Source organism: Hemicordylus capensis, chromosome 3, assembly GCF_027244095.1.
Source record: "Hemicordylus capensis ecotype Gifberg chromosome 3, rHemCap1.1.pri, whole genome shotgun sequence".
NCBI classification, from domain to species: Eukaryota; Metazoa; Chordata; class Lepidosauria; order Squamata; family Cordylidae; genus Hemicordylus; species Hemicordylus capensis.
The window spans coordinates 150,383,848-150,403,685 of NC_069659.1; the positions used below are offsets into that span (position 1 = coordinate 150,383,848).

At 42.0% G+C, this 19,838-nt stretch overlaps 1 protein-coding gene across 4 annotated transcripts in view; it reads right to left on the reverse strand.

Moving 5' to 3' along the window:
* The window catches only part of FARP1 (FERM, ARH/RhoGEF and pleckstrin domain protein 1), a 268,168-nt gene that overhangs the window by 90,767 nt on the left and 157,563 nt on the right, over positions 1–19,838 (reverse strand). For all 4 annotated transcript variants that reach the window (XM_053311099.1, XM_053311101.1, XM_053311100.1 and 1 more), the window contains 2 exons: positions 6,354–6,458; positions 3,324–3,366 (listed from right to left, as the gene is read on the reverse strand). In XM_053311099.1, coding sequence (XP_053167074.1) covers positions 3,324–3,366; positions 6,354–6,458 — 148 coding nt within the window. The remainder of the gene's footprint in view (positions 1–3,323; positions 3,367–6,353; positions 6,459–19,838) is intronic.

Below are 19,838 nucleotides of genomic sequence, written 5' to 3' on the forward strand. Positions count from 1 at the left end.
GGGTAATCAGGATGCAGGTCAGTCCTGCCCGGTGGATTTTCAGAAGAATTCACGGAAGTAGAGGTATTGGAGGAAATAGGTATGCCTGTAGACCAGTCCAGGGAATGACAAAGGTGTCCACTAGGGAGCAATGGCATTTCCCAGCCCTGGAGTAATAGTGTCCACACTGGGCGTTAACCTGAAAGGCAAAGAGGTCTCTGTCCGGGACGAACTAATGGTTGAAGAGGGAGCAAACTATCTGGCGGTCTAGCTGCCACTTGTGGAAGTCCACACCTGCCCTGTTGAGAGCGTCCCCCTGTACGTTGGCAGTTCCTTGAATATGTACCGCTATGAGGGTAATAGGGTGTAGGAAGCACCACTGCCAGATTTTGATGGCCAGATATAGAAGCGCTGTTTAAGAGGTGTCCCCCTGGCGGTTGAGGTAGTCTTTGACCATGTTGTTGTCTGTCTGAACTGTGACCACAGAGTCGGCTAGAAGTGGCAGAAACCCTTTTAGGGCTTTGAAGATAGCTAGTAGTTCGAGGAAATTTATATGGTACGTCTTTTCTTTCATGGACCAAGTACCTTGGAGGTTGTTTATGTGAGTCGCTCAGCCAATTTTGGAGACATCTGTGGTAAGGGTGTGGCACGGCGTTGGAAGATGGAAAGGTGATCCCATTGTGAGGTTTTGTGGGTAGGTCCACCAGAGCACCGAATGCCTGACTATAGATGGGAGGCGTAGCCAATGCGATAGGGTCCAAGTACAGATGGAAATGGCATAGGAACCAGTGTTGCATGATCTGAGAGTGGATGCGGGTATGGAAGAGAACATGGTTTGTGGAGGCCATGTAACCCAGAGTATGAGTGCGGTGATGTGGCTAGGGAGGACATGACATGCATGACAACCAAGTCTCCCTCATTGTTGGATTGTGAACGACTCAGTAGGCTAGGGAGGACACGACATGCATGACAACCGAGTCTCCCTCATTGTCGGCACCCAGAGCAGAGCCCCCTCAGATGACCTCGTCGAGCGGGTGTCAGCAATCTGGCCACCCAGTAGTTAAGTCTAGGATGATAGTTCACCAAAAGACCAAACTGGGATGCAGAAGCGAAACACGGCTCGGAAATATTTCTCTCTCTCTGACTCAGGCTGAAAGCTGTCGACACCAGGGATGACATACGTTGTCTTCCAGCGGCTAACTGCAAGCTGTAGACGTGCTTTATAGTCCAAGCTGATAACTCTCAGCTGGCAGGGATTCAAGGCTTATCAGCCCTCTGCAGGAGGCGCTTACTTCTCCTGATGGTTTCCAGTTGTGCCCGCTGTCTTGTGACGCACCTCTGCTGTGCAGTCAGTGGGGGGTTGCCTGCTTAGCTCATCCTCCGGTTCGTCCATCGCTGTCTCTGCTGCCTCGGACAGCTGTGCCTGCTCTGAAACATCAGGCAGACCTGCTTCAGCCGTCTCTTGGGAACCGACAGCCAGGCTCTGCCCCTCAGGCACCCCTGCATCGGCTGAAGGGCTGTCAGCTTCCCCTTCCTCCTCACTATCTGAGAGCGAGGGCGTGACAGCGGACAGAAACCCTTGGGAACAGGCAGTCCCTCAGGTATCCCGGGCCCAAACCATTAAGGGCTTTAAAGGTCAAAACCAGCACCTTGAATTGGACCCAGAAACAAACTGGTAGCCAGTGCAGCTCTTTCAAAATGGGTGTGATGTGCTCCCATCAGGCAGCTCTGGATAAAACCCTAGCTGCCGCATTCTGCAGTAGCTGCAGTTTCCGGATATTCTTCAAGGGCAGCCCCACGTAGAGCATGTTATAGTAATCCAGCCATGACATGCCAGCCATGACATGACTAAGGCATGGGTAACTGTGGCCAGATCTGCCTTCTTGAGAAAGGGACGCAGTTAGTGCACTAGCTAAAGCTGTGCAAGGGCACCCCTGGCCACCGCCTCCACCTGAGCTTTCAAAAGCAGAGCCGGGTCCAGTAATATCCCCAGGCTGCGTACTTGCTTTTTCAACGGGAGTGCAACCCCATCCAGAACCAGTAGAGTCTCCTCATCCTGATAGGCAATCCTGCTGACCAACATTACCTCCTTCTTGTCCAGCTTCAATTCAGATAATTAGCTCATATCCAACCCATCATGGCCTCCAGCCCCCGATTCAGACATCCACCGCCTCCCTAGGATCAGGTGACAAGGAGAGATAGAGCTGAGTGTCATCTGCATATTGCTGACCCGAATACAAGTCCCTGGCAGAACCGACAGGGACACACTCCCCTTGTCTAGTTCCTGGCGTAGGTCATCCACTAGAGCGACAAGGCAGTCTCAGTCCCATATCCAGGGCAGAAGCCAGATTGAAAAGGGTCCAAATAATCCATATCATCCAAGACCCTCTGCAGCTGGGACGCCACCACACGCTCTATCACCCTGCCCAGTTTTGTTCTGGGCAGCAGTATCAAGGCAATGTGTGCACACATGCGTTCAGAAAGGGGCCTTGCGTTCAGAAAGCGCGATCTAAAATTAGCTGAGTGGACATTAAAAAAATTGTGAGTGCTGGCATGTGCGCACACCTTAGAGGGAATACTATAAAGAAAAACTCTAATGGAAAGAGAGCAGACAACAAACTTAAAAGTAAAGATAGCACTAAAAGAAGTTAAGGAAAGAATAAGCTAAAAGGTACTTTTGATTCTGCAGGAGCTCGGAACAACTGAGAATGAAGCTAGTCTGTCGACGGATGAAGAAAGACTGAGCAGGAGAGCACAATGACATGCGCACATCACCGTAGGAGAGGGGCTACTGCCTGTTTAAGCTAGAAAGAATTTGACTTAGAGAAACTCTGACGAGGTCTCTGTGCAGGCACAAATCCCATTTGTGTAAAGCACAGAGACCACACCAAAGAACTCAAGTTAACTATGGGCTGGATCAGATAATACCCACCCTGGATCTGTCCCACAATCACAAAGGGTGGGTGGGGTGTGAGTGTATACCAACCCACTCAACCATTGAGTGTGCCTGCTCCACTTCCAATTCTGAACATTTAGGAAGGGGTGTAATGTCTGAATGGGGTTTATGCACAAATAGTCCAATACACGTATTAGTTTTGTGAGGTTGCTATCCCAGATACTAAGTAGAAATTGACCATCCATTCAGGGACTATGTGTGTAGGCCCTAATCAAACATTAGTCATCTGCATGGACCTCTAGGGATGCTGCAGGTGTGGCAGACACTCCAGGCTGGCATAACAGACAGACACACTTTTACTCCCCATCACATATATGGGACAGATCCAAGGACAGGCATATCTGATCCAGCTCTATCTTTATATCATAAAAAAATTATTAGTCCTTACTTCTGATTTGTTTCACAATGGGCTTCAAAAGATCCAGCCACACCTGGGGGGGAAAAGCACATAATCATCATCTCTGAAAACACAAAAGGAAACACAGTTATGCAGTACAGGCCACAACTAAATTATTTAAAATACAGGCAGCATTTTCCAATTAACAGCTAGTTTGTCTCCCAGCGCTCTACCACTTTCTCTGATAAGAAAAACTAAATGCCTAAATTGTCATTATACCACCACCAAAAGCAGCAATACATATAGCTAATTGGGACAATACTCTTTCAGATACTTGGGGGCATATCTACCCCCAAGCCCACGTGGTACACTGTTGTCTAAATTGGGGAGTGGTACATCCAAACCACCCCTCAACATACAATTTTAATACTATTTTAAGGTAGCATTTACACTATATGTTAAGGGAAGATTCCAAAGAACCTCTTCCCGGCGGCATACTTAGGCAATAATGGGACAGCATGCTGTATGTAGAGAAGATGTACACACCCACACTCCCATGCATTTAGAATGCATTCTCCCATGCATTTAGAAGGACCAGTACAGTGTAATCTGAACTGGCCCAAAGGCACAAATAATCTTAATGTATTTAACTAAGTAATTAGAAGCATCCAAGTGTGGAATTTAAAGCATACAGCAAGATTTCACCTAATGGAAAAATGAACAGTTGATAAACCTACTGTCAAGAAGGAACAGAGAAACCCGCTTCTTGTTTATGGAACGGCATAGCTGCGGCTACCCCATAGCTCCATTCCACACTCTCTAGGGATGTAGAAGCCACATAGCAGGGAGTGAGCAAATGGGAAGAATCACAGTGGCATCAGTGTCAGAGAATTGATCAGAGGCATGGGAGAGGGACATTACACCATGCTCTCTGCCTCCATTGTGGCTTTTACACTCCAATATTACTGAAGCAGCTTACACAAAGTAATAGGGAAAGCAGAAATCATGCTGTTCCTGTAACATAAGAATGGGCGTGAACTAGATATGTTGAGATCTCTAAGACTTTCTGATGCATAAAGAGGTGTGGATAGAAGTGGATAGATAGATACTATACATGCACATTATAGTTATGTGTAGTTATGATTAGGTACAATGTGTGACCTATACATGTGCATACAGACAAAATAAAAAACTATAAAAACATTTTCTCACAAAGAGAAAATCACTATTTTTCTGGAAGATAATGAGGAACAAATGGATTGTTAAAAGAAATACACGTGCAAGTTAAATTTGACCTTGAACAGCTTTTAATTATGCAAAAACAGAAACATATCTCCAATGTACTTGTTACAGAAGCATAGCCCTAAGACCCAGAGTGGGGGGGAAACAAGAAACTGGAAGAGATATGTTTAAATTATTCTGTTTAAAATTTGTTCTCAGCAATGTGCTTTCATTACTATATTATTAAAGGGATACAATAGCAAGTTAACAAAAGATATTTATTCCAAGGTTCTCTACACAGCCATCTGAAAATGCATCAATAATTCCTTTTAGATGTAATTTGAAATACAAGATTTTTAAAGCTGTATTTTGTTAGTAGATAAAAATCTTTAAGCCTTGGTAACTTACTAAGTATTCAAGTTTGGGGAAAAGAGAGTTTCTGATGTTAAAAAACACACACACGTCTTGATGGCTCCTGGCATTTCATTAACTCTATGTCTTGTTTTTGAACTTCACACTTGGCACAATGAAGGATGTGTGCACTGCCAAATTTCCAAAGAAAATGACTAAGACATAGCCCAAGCTACAAATGACTGGGCACCCTGCACTACACACAGGAGTAGGTGGCTCTACCCTGTTATTTTTGGCACTGAAATTATACCCTTAAGAGGATAACAAGCAGCTCAAACCAGAGTCTCCTCAACAGTAACATGTGATGTTACCCTAGTTGAAAGGCAATATATGAAGTAGCTGCCAAGCTACAATAGTCCCCCCACCCCCACTATTTCCCCCCAGCTATACTCTGCTAGTTCATGAGAAAATGAAGGATGAACATATAATTTGGACAAAGGACAGTGCAAATTATATGAAGTCCACTCAACTCATAATATATCATCTGTGTATCATGACAGGAGTTTCCTTGTTCAAACAGATTAGAAAAAATAACAAGGCAAAAAGGGTATCTGGTGATTGTATCAAATACAAGGATGCAAATACCATATACAGTATTTTGGAAGGAAAATATTTTGCACACTGAAGAGAGCAGTTTTTTTGGCCTTCCAATATGGCTTATGATTCTGTTCTACTACTCTCTGTGTGTACACGTAGCCATGCATCAGCATACTATATTTTACTGAGCTGGGAAGTAAAGAAAAAAACATGCAGTCGTATTTTACACATGTTCTTAAATACAATATACCATTACATGAATGTGTACTCATAATCAATGTGATCTTAATTAAAGAGTTATCCAGGATTGCTGAGCCCTGCAGAGCTGGTTGTGAGAATGCAGATTTCTAAGGCAAATCTGGTCAAACTGCTGTGGTTAACCCGCATTTAACCAGGATAGATAACCAAGCCTGATCGTAGTTATCTATCCTGGTTGAATGTGGTTTAAACACAGTGGTTTGACCAGTAATCCTGATTAAGCCTTTAACTAGGATCGCCATGATTGTAAGAATGCAGCCCAAGTTCACATGTAATTTTGAAACATATAAAAATGGGAACTCCTGCATGTGCTTAAGTTTGAGCAAACCACCCCTGGTTTCAGTAACAGAACAACAAAACTGGTAAGTATTTAAAATTCAATTACTTTTTTTAACCCACTAAACAGCATCCAGACAAATAAAACATTTAAAAGGAAGTGGAGATTGACAAAAATTGCCCCTCCCCCACAGGGGTAATTTTTTGTCAATCTCCACTTCTCTCTGAAGCCCACTGTGACTTTTGAAAATATGTCCTTGAGGGCTGCATGCTTTGTTAGTCTGGATGTTGGCCATTATTTTCACATTCAAGAGGATAAAAACTTGTAATGCTGAGAAAATGTGCATAATGAGCTTTACAAGATGCTGCTTCACATACCATGATCTTTTTATGATCCAAAAACTCAAGGCCAAAATAGTCACCTTCAACAAGGTTCAGGTGATTGCAGACTGCATCCAACAAAACCTTTCCTGGAGCTCTTTGCTGTAAGTAAACACAATAAAAAAGGTTATACACTGTATTACCTACACCAACAGCTCTAAAAAAAGCCTTATTTTAAAAACATAAAAACATATAAAAACACGTTGTAGTCTACACATAAGCACAAACTACATGATTATGTTTTAATCTTCAAAGAAGCACTCCTACTTGTCAAACTGCCGGAATACTGATTGAGTTGTAGATTTGCTTCTTCTAATTTGTATTTCAAGAATATTGTTGGAATTGGTTTGGAAGGCAAATTATGTTTTCTACCTCTATATATCATTCCTCAAGAGCTGTACTGCTGCTCTGCCTTTAAAAGACCAGCAAATTAAATGACAGCTTGAGCATATCTAAGTTAGAAGAGCACCCAGTGCCCTATGGTCATTCAGCAACACATTCTAATCAATGAAGGCAAATTTTTACTGATAATAGATTTCTAGGCCCAGAGTCATAAGTCCAGCTTGTAACAATTCCCATGAAAAGTATTCATTAAGGTCATTCACACAACCTGTCTTCTGGGAATTTGGGGTGGGCTTGTGGGGAGACAAGCTTCTACCTGCCTTCCCGCACACAATCACTGTGCAAGTTAGGGCTTTGCTGATCATCGCGGCACATGATTGGAGCTGCCATGAGCGGTAGAGCCAGGAGCTGGAGGAGGAAGTCCTCCAGCATCCCACAACCATACATGCCAACATTTCAAAATGACAAAAGGGGACAATGCTGCACTATGCGAGTATGCCACAAAATGTTTTAACTCCTGCTGCCCCTCGCCAGGCCCATGCTTCTAAACCAGACCCTGTTCTGTGGGTATATTGATAATATGAACAGGGGAAACAGTCCGGAAAGGCAAAGCTTGAACTTTGAAACCAGACCCTGTACTGTAGGAATAGTAATAGCAATAGCAATAGCACTTACATTTATATACCACTCTATAGCCGGAGCTCTCTAAGCGGTTTACAATGATTTAGCATATTGCCCCCAACATTCTGGGTACTCATTTTACCGACCTCGGAAGGATGGAAGGCTGAGTCAACCTTGAGCCCCTGGTCAGGATCGAACTTGTAACCTTATGGCGGCAGTTTTACCACTGCGCCACCAGGGGCTCCAAGGAGCCCAGAGCGCTGTACTACATACTTAAGTTTCTCCTCACAACAACCCTGTGAAGCAGGTTAGGCTGAGAGACGTGACTGGCCCAGAGTCACCAAGCAAGTATCATGGCTGAATGGGTATTAGAACTCGGGTCTCCCCGGTCTTAGTCCAGCACTCTAACCACCACACCACGCTGGCTATACTTGAATAGGAGTGAGTGATCACAAACTCACAAACTAATACCACTGAGGTGTCCCTATGTGTACCAAATTTGGTTCAAATCGGTTAGGCGATCCACAAGTTAGCCCACTTGGGCCTCAAATGTTTACATGTCTGCCATCTTGAATAGGGGTGGATGACATCATCACAAACATCGCCATTGAAGTGTCCCTGTGTGTCCCTACAACTGTACCTGATTTGGTGCATATTGGTCCAGGCATTGCGAGATTGATAGTGTGCGATGAACACATGGACAGACACACACACACAGAATGCCAGGTGAGCTCATAAACTTACTGGAAAGTCAGCTAACAAAAAATAGGACTGGAAACTTGTCAGGTGCTCAGTTTCCTGTTGTGTATGCGTTTGCATGTGCTCATACAAACATGCATGTAGTTCTAGTACCTATTATTAAGAAATCTGAAATATTGTTCAAACACAGCACAAAAACATTTGTATATAAAATAAACATTTTATATTTAAAAACATCTAGTAATTTAGTAACAACCATTTCTAGAGTTGTGTCATCAAGTTGTTGTCGACTCCTGGTGACCACAGAGCCATGTGATTTTCTTTGGTAAAAATACAGGAGGTTTGGGTGCTCATTATTCATCTGTTCCATAGCCACATTTCCAAGTGCATTCCCATCACCTGATGGATATCTCACTGGTAAATGTGGGAAATATTTTTTACACTGGAGGAATCCAACCCTTAAAAAGGCCTTACGATATTGTTTCAAAAAGTATTTTGAACTGCTCTTTCAGTTCTATGATGTGAGATATATCTCTATATCTATATTTATAGATATATAAAGCTGCTTGGGTCTCATTCACTCACTGACATGAAATTCCCAGACCAAACCACAAAAGATAGAAACATGCAGTTTCCCAGGTAGGTTCCAAATCTCGCCCACACTAACAGAAAAATAAAAAACTCAGGGGAAAATCAGTATTTTCCTGGAAAATCTGGAAAATGTGGGAAAACTCTCCCATTGCAAAGGCATGGGAAATAATGCCTTCTAGCAAACTGGCAGTTTTCTTGGGTAGAGATGTGCATGGACCGTTTTCATAAACCAGTTTGGTTAATTTGACTAACTGGACTGGTTGGTTCGATGTACCAACTCAAAGTGGTTTGCCCATAGGGAATAATGGGTGCCTTGCAATAATTACTGGAATAATTGCACCTTGCAAATGCAGAATCAATCAGATTGCAGAGCAGACCAGAGCAGTGAGTGAAGCACAAGGCCAGAATTATGAGAAAAGAAAGGAGGTTTGGAACTCTCTCTTTTTTGCTCTCCATGTCTTTCCCTCCCCACCCATCCCCACCACCCAATGAGGGCAGAGCTACCCTAACAACATTTGATTTTGAATGATAACAAAGCCAATCCAATCAAGAAGAAAGGAGATTGAAAGCCAACTGGAGATTGCAAGCCAATCAGGAAGCAGTGGCAGAAAATCAATCAGCAAGAGGGAAAAAACAAGACAACAGACTTCCAAAATGGCACCCAGGGCATCAAATACAAATGCAGCAGGTGGTAAGATTTAGAAGAACGCAAGGAGACAACACCTTCAAACCAGTGAACCCTTTGGGGACAGGGAGCCAATTTATTTATTTATATTTATGTAAACTACTTTGGGAACTTTTTGTTGAAAAGCAGCATATAAATATTTGTCATATTTGTATTTGTATTAGATTTTCAGCAACCTACGATACTGTTGAGACATTGCACATAATGTGCACAGACCTTTCTGGCTTTTAGACATAGTTTATTCAAGTTGCTTGGATTAAATTAAGTTTCCAACAACCTTTATGTCTGCTAGCCAATATTCACTATTTCCAATTCCTTCACACACTTGGAACAAGAATGTTTTTTTTTTTTCCCACTGGGGAAAGCTTTCGGGTCTTTAATAGCGTTAACATTAATCTGACCCTAAATAAATCCCTGATCAATAAACAGTTGGTCTTCTTCTTTAATCAGAACTGTAAGTGTGTCACTCATTCTTTAACATCTTTCCAAAGAGAAAAAATGTACTGCAATGTTAACAGAACCCATGTCCTAGAAGTCTGTTATCTCCTGTTTCTTTAAGAAAATTGATTTTTCTAGTTTACACCTAATCAACTCCCCTAGACTTGGCTATCAATAAATTGTAAAAGATTAAGTATTTCAGCAGTTTTTAATCCATCAAAGTGATCTCAGATCAAGATTTTGTAAGAAAAGATTTTCTTATGCTACTACTAGATCCATAACCTTAAAAAGAAAATGAAAGTTACTTAGATACATTTTTAAAAAAATAGCCCAGACACCATTCTAAATGGAGATAAAAGCTAATTTCACATAACAGAAGGGATATAAACATTGCTTTCTCTTCAAGTATATCATTTGCTCTTTTAACATTCATTATTAATTTTATACTGATAGTGGCTTTACTTTTTTCCTTTTGATCGCATCTTTATACTCCCCTTTTTGATACTAACAATTTACTAAGCATAGATTTCCATTTTGAATTCTTTCAAAACAATACAATGTACATGAAACACCAGCATTAACACACTAATCTACTCTAGTCCTCCCAATTTACAACTTCTTGTTGCTATGCTCCTGTACCTTCTTCCTCTTCGCTCATTCTTTCTATTCTTTGGCCCAAATATACAAGTCCTCTTAAATTCCTCACTTTCTTTTTCCTCAAGCTATTGCAAAAACTTGCCATTTCCAACTTTTACACATCATTAAAATCCATTATTTTGTAACTTTTCTTTTACAGCTTGACTATTGTAATTCTGTTGTATTTTCTTTCTGCAAGTAAAATGAACCTATACATGATTTTATATTATAGCATAAATGTCAATGCACTTTTGCAATTTTTTACTTGGAAGGATGGCTGGCATGTAATTGAATTATTATGATGGCTTTTTGGATATAAGGCCTGAAGATCTGGTTAAATTTGTTTAAATCCACATACATTTGTTTTTAGAGCTAGTGGTATTTTTGAGCTTTGTTTAGATGAGATTTATAAAGGTTTCTGTTCTAAACCCATTAAAAGTTTATATTAAAAGAGTTATGGAACATGCACTTCATGCAATTTGTGGCTGAGTTGTATTTTATGTCATATGTTAAAGATAAAGTGTGCCATCAAGTTGGCGTCGACTCCTGGGGACCACAGAGCCCTGTGGTTATCTTTGGTAGAATACAGGAGGGGTTTACCATTGCCTCGCAGTTTACCATTGCCTAGCGCAGTAGGAGATGATGCTTTTATGCATTTTCCTATATCGCTGCTGCTTGATATAGATGTTTCCCATAGTGTGGGAAACATAGTCTGGGAAACATTCCCATAGTCTGGGAAACATATCAGCAGGGATTTGAACTGGCAACCTCTGGCTTGCTAGTCAAGCCACTTCCCTACTGTGCCATTAGATGGCTATGTCATATGTTACATGAAGTAATTTAAAAAAAAAAAAAGCACCTTTCCGGTTTTGTCCTCTCTCTCAGATTTACCCTCTGAAGATTCAGGATGCCTCTAAATTCCAGTAGCAGGGCAGCAACAGCAGATGAGAAGATATGCCTTCATCTCTTGCCCATGGGCTTCCCAGAGTCATCTGGTGGGCCACTGTGTGAAACAGGATGCTGGACTGGATGGGCCTTAGGCCTGATCCAGCAGGACTTATGTTGCTGCCCCTCTTTAATTCTGCTGCTCAATTGTCTTTTTTCTATATGCCACTTTTATTCTGTTTCTCCATTGTTCCACTTCCCTCACAGAGTTCAGTTTCCTTACTGGGAAAACCCTTCTTACTTTTGCAAATCCATTTTAAATATGAAATCTCCTAAATTTTTTCATATGAAATGTCACTGCTCATTGCAGAGGTTTAAGAAAGGTTTAAGGTTTAAAAAAGTTAAAGTTATCTGAAGAAGTCTTGGTCATTCATGTGCTTTAGAATGCATGAGAAACAGATGGATTTAAAAAATAAATAAATAAATCCCTGGACAATTTCTAACAGAGTTAGTTACAACTGGAAGATGATTGTAATCAAGAGGAGAGTTGTGACTGTCTTGAACTTTAGAAATACAAGCATAGTTTTTCTGGATGACCAATAATAAACTAAACTAATCCAGTGTTCCATTTCCAACACTGTCAAATAACTCTGAAAGCTCACAACCAGGGCATGATGGCCATATTATTTTTCTCCCAGAGAAACAAGATACAGGACTCTGAAGTATACTATTTAGAGGTATACTGCTCTTTAGCATGAGGGCTCCATTTAGCTATCCTGGTTAAAACCAATGGAAGACTCTGCTTATTATTTTTCTTGAAAAACAAAACAAAAACACACTCAAGTTAGTGACCTTGACCACTTCTTGTAATAATAGGCTGACATTCAGTCTAACAGAGCACAGGTGCAGCAGGACTGAATTCCAGACTACTGTAGTGCTGTTGCAGGAATGGGGAAAGAGGTGATTTTCAACTATATTTCCTTCCCTCTGAAGCCCATCATGTGTTATGGAATATGTCCCTGAAAGCCACATAACTTTATATTTTGGAACTCAGTATTCCTGCACCTGTATAGTGCTAGGCTGGATGTTGGCCATGGATTACACGCTCAACCTTTAAAAAACAAGTATTGAAAACAATTCCCTGGTGATCGCTTTAAATGCAGCCATGTGGAAGTTACAATACATGGTAAAGTAGTTGTGTATGTGCGTGTGTGCATGAACACACAGACACACAATCATGATGCTCACAGTATGAATCTCCTGATTTTCAATATGCCACCACCACAAGCTGCCAAAAATGATAGTATGGCAAATATGGCAAATCCAAATGGCAAGGGGGCTGCAGAAGCCACTCATCACGAGAGGTCTTCATATAAGAGAGCCAGCGTGGTGTAGTGGTTAGAGTGCTGGACTAGGACCGGGGAGACCCGGGTTCAAATCCCCATTCAGCCATGAAACTAGCTGGGTGACTCTGGGCCAGTCATTTCTCGCTCAGCCTAATCTACTTCACAGGGTTGTTGTGAAAGAGAAACTCAAGTATGTAGTACACTGCTCTGGGTTCCTTGGAGGAAGAACGGGATATAAATGTAATAATAATACTAACAACAACAACTGCCTGTAAAGTGTCCTTTACAGTAGAAAAAAAAATCTGTTTGTCATCTAATCTGCTCTTCATGATGATAAACATACATGCCACAATAAAGTACCAAAAGCAGCCACAGGCCTCAACAGAAACCAAAGAGAGCCACACCAGCAACTCACTAAATTATTTGTCAAAACAGGGAAACCTAAAAGTAAAGAGGTACAGGCCACTCTGGGAAATATATTCCATAATTAACAGCCCAGATTCCCACAAACAGCAGAAGTCACAATATAGAAGCCCATCTAGAGACCTTGCCATTTGGCAAATTGTTGACATAGGCAGCTTGGTATACAGACCCAGCAGTTTGCAGAGGAGTGCTGAGAACGACCAAACTTGTATGGTAAGGCACACATGTATGACTTCTCCTCACACATGGCCTAATCCTCACATGGCAGTGCTTCAGGTGACCACAAGATTGCTAATGTTCAGTGGGCCAACCCTCCTTGACAGTGGTTACCCCCACTTCTCAAGGGCAAGTATAAATCTGGCAAGCTCCAGATTTAGCCGTACCTGCTAGAACAACAGTTCTGCACTCGCAATAAGTCCCTCAGCAAGCAGTTTGTTGCTCTGAATGTTAGTTACAGAGTTTTTCTTGAGAGTTCTCTGAGGAAAGCTGAGCTAATTACATGGCAGTTAGGTTAAAGCCTACCCATTGCTTACCCACACATTACAAAAAAGTGAGGAGCATCGGTGGCTGAAGGCAAATCGATCCACTTCACAGTGGGCATAATCAAAAGCCAAATATTTGACAAATATTTGCCTGCCATTTAGAGGAACCTCAAAGTCTGCTACCTGAGGTAGGCCACCTCATCTGCCTAATGAAAGAACTCACCTTGGAAAGTACAATCGGACAGAAAATACTACAATGTTTTCAGTAGCCTGTGAAGTGAAGTGATATCCGAGCATCTCAACTACGAGGAGGTTTGTCAAGCTCCAAGGAGGAGGGGGGACGATATAATTTCACACAGCCAATTTTTTTAAATTGGATTCTTTTCCTGAAAGGCTAATTTCATAATGAGTATATGCAAGTTATACAAAGAACTGATGCTTGTTTTTTCTTCCCTGATATTTTTTGCAAGTACTGAATGAAGTATATCCCCCCCAGGACTCCAAGCTATTCAGAAACACACTGTGTCCCTTGTTTCTTCACTGGGGCTGAAACTAGGTTCAGAATGCTCATTAAAAATACTTCAAACTGAATTTCATAGTCCACAACTTCTGGAGAAGCACATAATAGTGCCATTCAGATTAGTTTAGCAATGTGGCAAACACTATTTAATAAGGTATTGATGCACACATGCTGCAAAACCAAATGTGCCTCCAGTACTGGAAGGAAGAAATCCTCCAGTTTCATTGTTGTAGATTAATTTTATGGACAATTTACGGCTTGCAGAATGTTCATAAATAATCTCAGCAGATTTTGGTTTTAGCCTTCCTTTTCCTCCTGCATGATTGTCTCCTTGATTTGAACAAATAATAGTTTGGTTGTGGAACGAAATGACTAATATATACTGCATATGTTATCTCAATGGATATAGCAGAATATTTACAGCACATGCAATATCTGGAAATAGTCATTATGGAGATAGTGGAGGAAACAGTAGCCAAGCAACTTTTCTTCTCCTTGTCCATGTAAAATTTACTAAACTAAGATACAAGATGCAATGTCAGTGCATAACCAGTTTCTCTGCAAATGGCATCCAGTGTGGTAGAATCACACAAATTCAGATTTAGCTCTATCCAGCCATAATTGGTGTGCACCACCAAACCTCTCTCTTCCCTCAGATTCTTTACTGCCGCACAGGTAGAGCCTTATGAGAGAAGTGGATCTTCTGCCATTTGCACTGGTCTGGGAAACCTCTCTTAGTGCTCAGAAAGGATATCTGCTGTTTCTTATGTTCTCAAAAATAGCAGTGGAAATGAGACCTTGAATAAGGAGACAGGGTATTTTTAAACTAATAGTTGTGTGTCCAAATGGACACCCAGTCCTAGCTAGTGGACACCCAGTATACATGATTTGGACACATAACATTCATAAAATGAAATGAAAATAATAATCTGAGACATTTTAAATATGAAATGAATTGTATCATGTAATAAAACATACCACTTTTTGGTAACATTTAAAATGAAGTCACAGATCTTATGTCAAGCAATATTAGTAGCTGCAGGCTAACTATTAACGATGTCAGCAGTTATAACTAAACTTATCTTTACTTATAGATTTATTTATATTTAGTTATAATATTTAGTTATAGATTTTGATCTGTTCCTCCATACCAACTTCATCAGGAAATGGCATGACCCCCCTAAGTGCCTCCCTGGAGGCAATATTGGACTGGATGAGGGATAACAGGCTGAAGTTGAATCCAAACAATTCGGATGTATTGTCTGTAGGGGGCTGAGATCCAAGAGATGGTTTAGATCTGCCTGCTCTGGATGGGGTTACACTCCCCTAAAAGATCAGGTTCGTAGTCTGGGAGTGCTCCTGGATCCCAAATGCTCCCTGGTTTCTCAGGCTGAGGCTGTGGCCAGAGGTGCTATTTATCAGCTTCGGCTGATAAACAAGATACGTCCATTTCTGGAGACAAATGACCTTAAAATGCTGGTACATATGCTGATAACCTCTAGGCTTGACTACTATAATGCACTCTACGTGGGGCTGTCTTTGTACGTAGTTTGGAAACTACAATTGGTTCAGAATGCAGCAGCCAGATTGGTCTCTGAGTTTACCTGAAGGGACCATATAACACAGATTCTAAAAGAACTGACTGGCTGCCAATATGTTTCCAATATTAGCCAAAAAAGGCTAATGTGATTCTAAGCTGCATTAACAGAACGTCTCCCCCCCCCCCTTTTCCTCCCTCCCTTCCACTTGTCTGCAGTCTGTATGTATGGACATTTGGCAGGGAAGCTGTGCTAAAATAATTTAGGTGCAGGTGGGTGGCTAGTGGGCAATGGTGGCAACTGTCAAAAAAGCCTGTAGTCCCCTGAGCCGCCTCTAAAAATTTGGTTATGCCTATGGTGCCGAAAAAGAAAAAAAATGTACATGTTCACTTATGAAACACAGGCCTGTTCGGACCTTGCCACATCACTGTTCTGAACAAAATATATTTATAGAGCGAGAGATCAGGTAGCAGATATATATAGAGAGATATCTTTATTCTTGTCTTTGTAAGAATTCTGCTACAGTGGACATATTTGAGGAGAAAAACAGAAAATAGAGCCACATCACAATATATGGAAACAGCGGACACCCAGTGAAAATTTCTTTTAAAATGCCTTGTTTGGAAATCTGTGTGGTGCTGGATGTCCTGCTCACCCGAAGGCTAAGAGAACTCACCACTGGTGAGCCAGCATGTGGATTTGTAGATGGCTAGACAGAGTGATTATATCAATTTACATATTTTAGTTAAGTAGACATTAAGGGGGAGAGAAGGAGATGCAGGTTTCCTGTTCTCAATAGTTTCAGTCTGAAAAAAGAACTCTGGGGGCAGACATCAGATGGGTACACATGCTGAAAGATATGCACGTATGCCTGCTCTCTCCTCCCATGTGCTGATGTAAACTTCTCCAGTCTGTATACAAACAAGGCACCAGCCCTCTGCCCAAATATGATGCTCACATTGATGGGGAGCCTGAACGTTGGAGGAAAATTAACGACCTTCTTCAAAAATATTATTGTGAAAATGAGAGAAGTCTAAAATATTTAATGAAAGAAAGAGGACATTCATGTATATTCTGTTCACCACACACAGAATAAACGAACAAGTTTTTAGAAGCTTTTCAAAATCCAATGAGCCAGCTTTGTAATGATTTATTGATAACTGGCGCGTGTGCAGTGCATTCTGGGTAAATATGATGGTATAAGGCTATTCAAGCACATCAGAGTTCAGCAGGGTGTCTAAAAAAGTAGCTTGAGAGTTTAGAGGATCCCACTCCAGATCACACTTCAGAAACGAATTCACTGGGCGGTCTCAGGCTGGCCATGACTTTCTCACTTTCCTTAACCAATCTGTAATGTGCATATAATCCTTCCGCACAGGATTGTTGTAAAGATATCTGAGCTTATATATGTGATACTATTATAATACTATTATTGTTTAACCAATTCAGTTTCTTTTTTGAGTTTATTCAGGATATACCATAGAGAGGTGGGTCTCATGATGAGAGAGACCCACTTTTGCCGCCATTGCGGGGAGAGCAGGCTAAGCCTGCTCTCCCCGCAGACAACTGCGGCGGGAGACCTGGGCGGCCGGATCAGCCGCCCACACAATTGCCAGCTCTGCGCAGACGGCAGGGAAGGGGGCGGGCGGGTGGAAGGACATGTCGCTGCCGCCCGCCCGAGCGCAGTCGGACTCGGTCCGGGCGAGATTTAAGGGGGCGAGAGAGCTTCGAGGGGGCTTCAGCGGCAGCAGGGAAGTATCCTGCCATCCGATTTTTTAAACAGGAAGGAGCAGCGCGGAGCCACGGAGATAGAAGTGGGCGGGGAGGGATCCTGCTGCCCAGATTTTTTTTTATATTTACGGCGCCAAAGCTGGAAAGGGCGGGAGGGGTAAGTAAAGCCCCCCCCCTTAATGGAACCCCCCACCCTAACCCTCCCGAACCAAAACCACCCCACGTCCGGACCGGTTTGGAGGCCAGTAGAATGGCCTCCGAACCGGTTTGTGCACACTACTACCCAGTTTTTCCTCCTACCTTGCTTCCACACAATCACTTCTCCCTCTTCCTACCTAGTTGTCTGCACAACCAAAATACACAACCCAAAATTGGAAGCACACACAGCTCCCAAACCTGGGTAGGACAATTTTTGGTTGTGTGAATGACCTCACTGTGAATTAAGCAAACTGTCCCCAACCTTTTCTCATACACGAGTTTCATATGCTGGAAATTATACTTTAGAAATAACCTTTTACAGGTCTTAAACTGCTGAACAAGAAGTACAACTTGGAACCTGAATTAAAAAGGAAAATGATTTAAAGACTAAAACATGTTTTTATAATATTTTAAAATACCTGCTGCTACTAAGGATGCAATGAACCCAACAAATAATTGCAAAAGTAGAGAGAGGTGAGTTATCAGTTTCTTCGCACTATTATGGTTAAACCAGATGTTCTGTTAGTAGACTCAAGACTGGAAACCCAGGTTGCCACGGAATAGCTGCAAAGTAGTGTGGGGAGGGTAAACTGCGTAAAAGAGAAGCGGTAGATGAGTAGGAGATCCTTAATCATGCCACTTTCACCCTGCAACCCGCTTGCCCCAACCAGAGTTTGAAGTAAATGTTTTCTGTACCTTGGGGGAAAGTCTTAAAGGGAAAACCAGCAAGTGGATTAAATTTCCCTTTCCTGCTTTACCACTGCGACTCACGTTTTCCTCTCACAGCTTTGCAGGTATTCACTGTCTAGTATGGCCCTTAGTTCTAAATGGAACAAGAGGCATGATGTTGCTTGCCAGGTTTACTGACTACTGCTGCTAATGTTTCCATAATGCAAAGTGGAGAAGAGCTCTTTCCCCTATAAGGGCTAGCTGGTGACTTGCACACATTCTAAAATACTGAGGCAGTAAAGATGTTTCAGACTGAAAGTATGAGCTGTTTGAAATAGTTTTCACAGCAAAGTGCAATTAAAAGCCCAAGAATTCAAAAGAGAGCTGTGTTTTTCCCACAGGCAAACAGATTTTGGAAATGAACGCCACACTGAACTTGGATAATAAAATCCTAGGGCTTATGAAACATTAATACACTCTAATAATAAGGAAATAAAGCTAATGACAGCACATTTATCTACTTTCATGTTTAACTTTTGTTTCAATGTAGCACTTAGAGCCTCCACCTCCTCTCTCCAAGTCATACTTCAGCAAAGTATGAGTCTTCACAACTGGCTCATTAGGCTTTCGCCAGAACCAAACCCTAATCCTTCTCCTGGCCTTTCCAACATACAGCACCAGAATGGTCAGAACTATCTTTGTAAGTTAAATCACTACTTGAGCTAGGTTGGCCAAATGCTTAAACCAAAAATGCATTCTGCAGACAGAAGCAGGTGCAGGAGAGAGAGAGAGAAACTATGGGCCTGATCACACACAGGAAGGGTAGGAAGAACCTCCACACATCCATATGGAGAGGGGGGGAAAGAGGCAGAATTTCCTACTAACGGCAGTGTTGGTGGTTACCTCTCTGTGGCCATGCTAGAGGCCTGCCTACCGAGTAGAGGGCGGTTTCTTGGGGAGTGCCTTGTGGCTACTGCCACAAGGAGGAACCAAAGCCCCCTTACATGTTGCTTTTGATCTCAACTACTGAGTTTATGTTCACAAGCTCCCAGTAATCACATAACTACCTATTCATTCAGCCTAACAAAGAATCCTGCGCCACTTGAAAGCACTTTCAAGAACAGGTTGAATACAATTTGGGAATTTCAGTTGCTACAAGAGACCTGACAAATGTTCTTTCCTCTTGATGCTTGTGTTGGGGAAGGGGTGATTTTCTATTATCTTCCATTCTGTTTTATAGCTGCTTCCTTCACAAACAGAAAGTAATCTTATACAGATTTAACTAAGAGTTTATTCAGAAACAACTCCAATTTCTTCTTCTCCTTTCCCTCTCTTTTCTGACTCCCCCCCCCACACAGACTCTCTCTTTAGGATCCCCACTGGGACTAATTTATACAATACCTTCCCTCTGAACTCACTGTGCATCATGGAAATATGTCCCTGAGGGACACATCATGGATAAAAGGAACCACGTGCAATGGGTCAGCAAAACTCTCAAGAGGTTGTTTTTTTGTTCAGTTTTGTTTTTTTGCAGGAAAGGAGAAGGTAGAGGAAACACCTGCACTTCTTCAAGGGGGTCCAGCCTTTGAGGAGGAATTGCCTGGAAATTCTAATAACTGAAAAAATGCTACTGGAAAATGACAACATGCCCATAACAGAAAGTACTGGCCTAGAACAC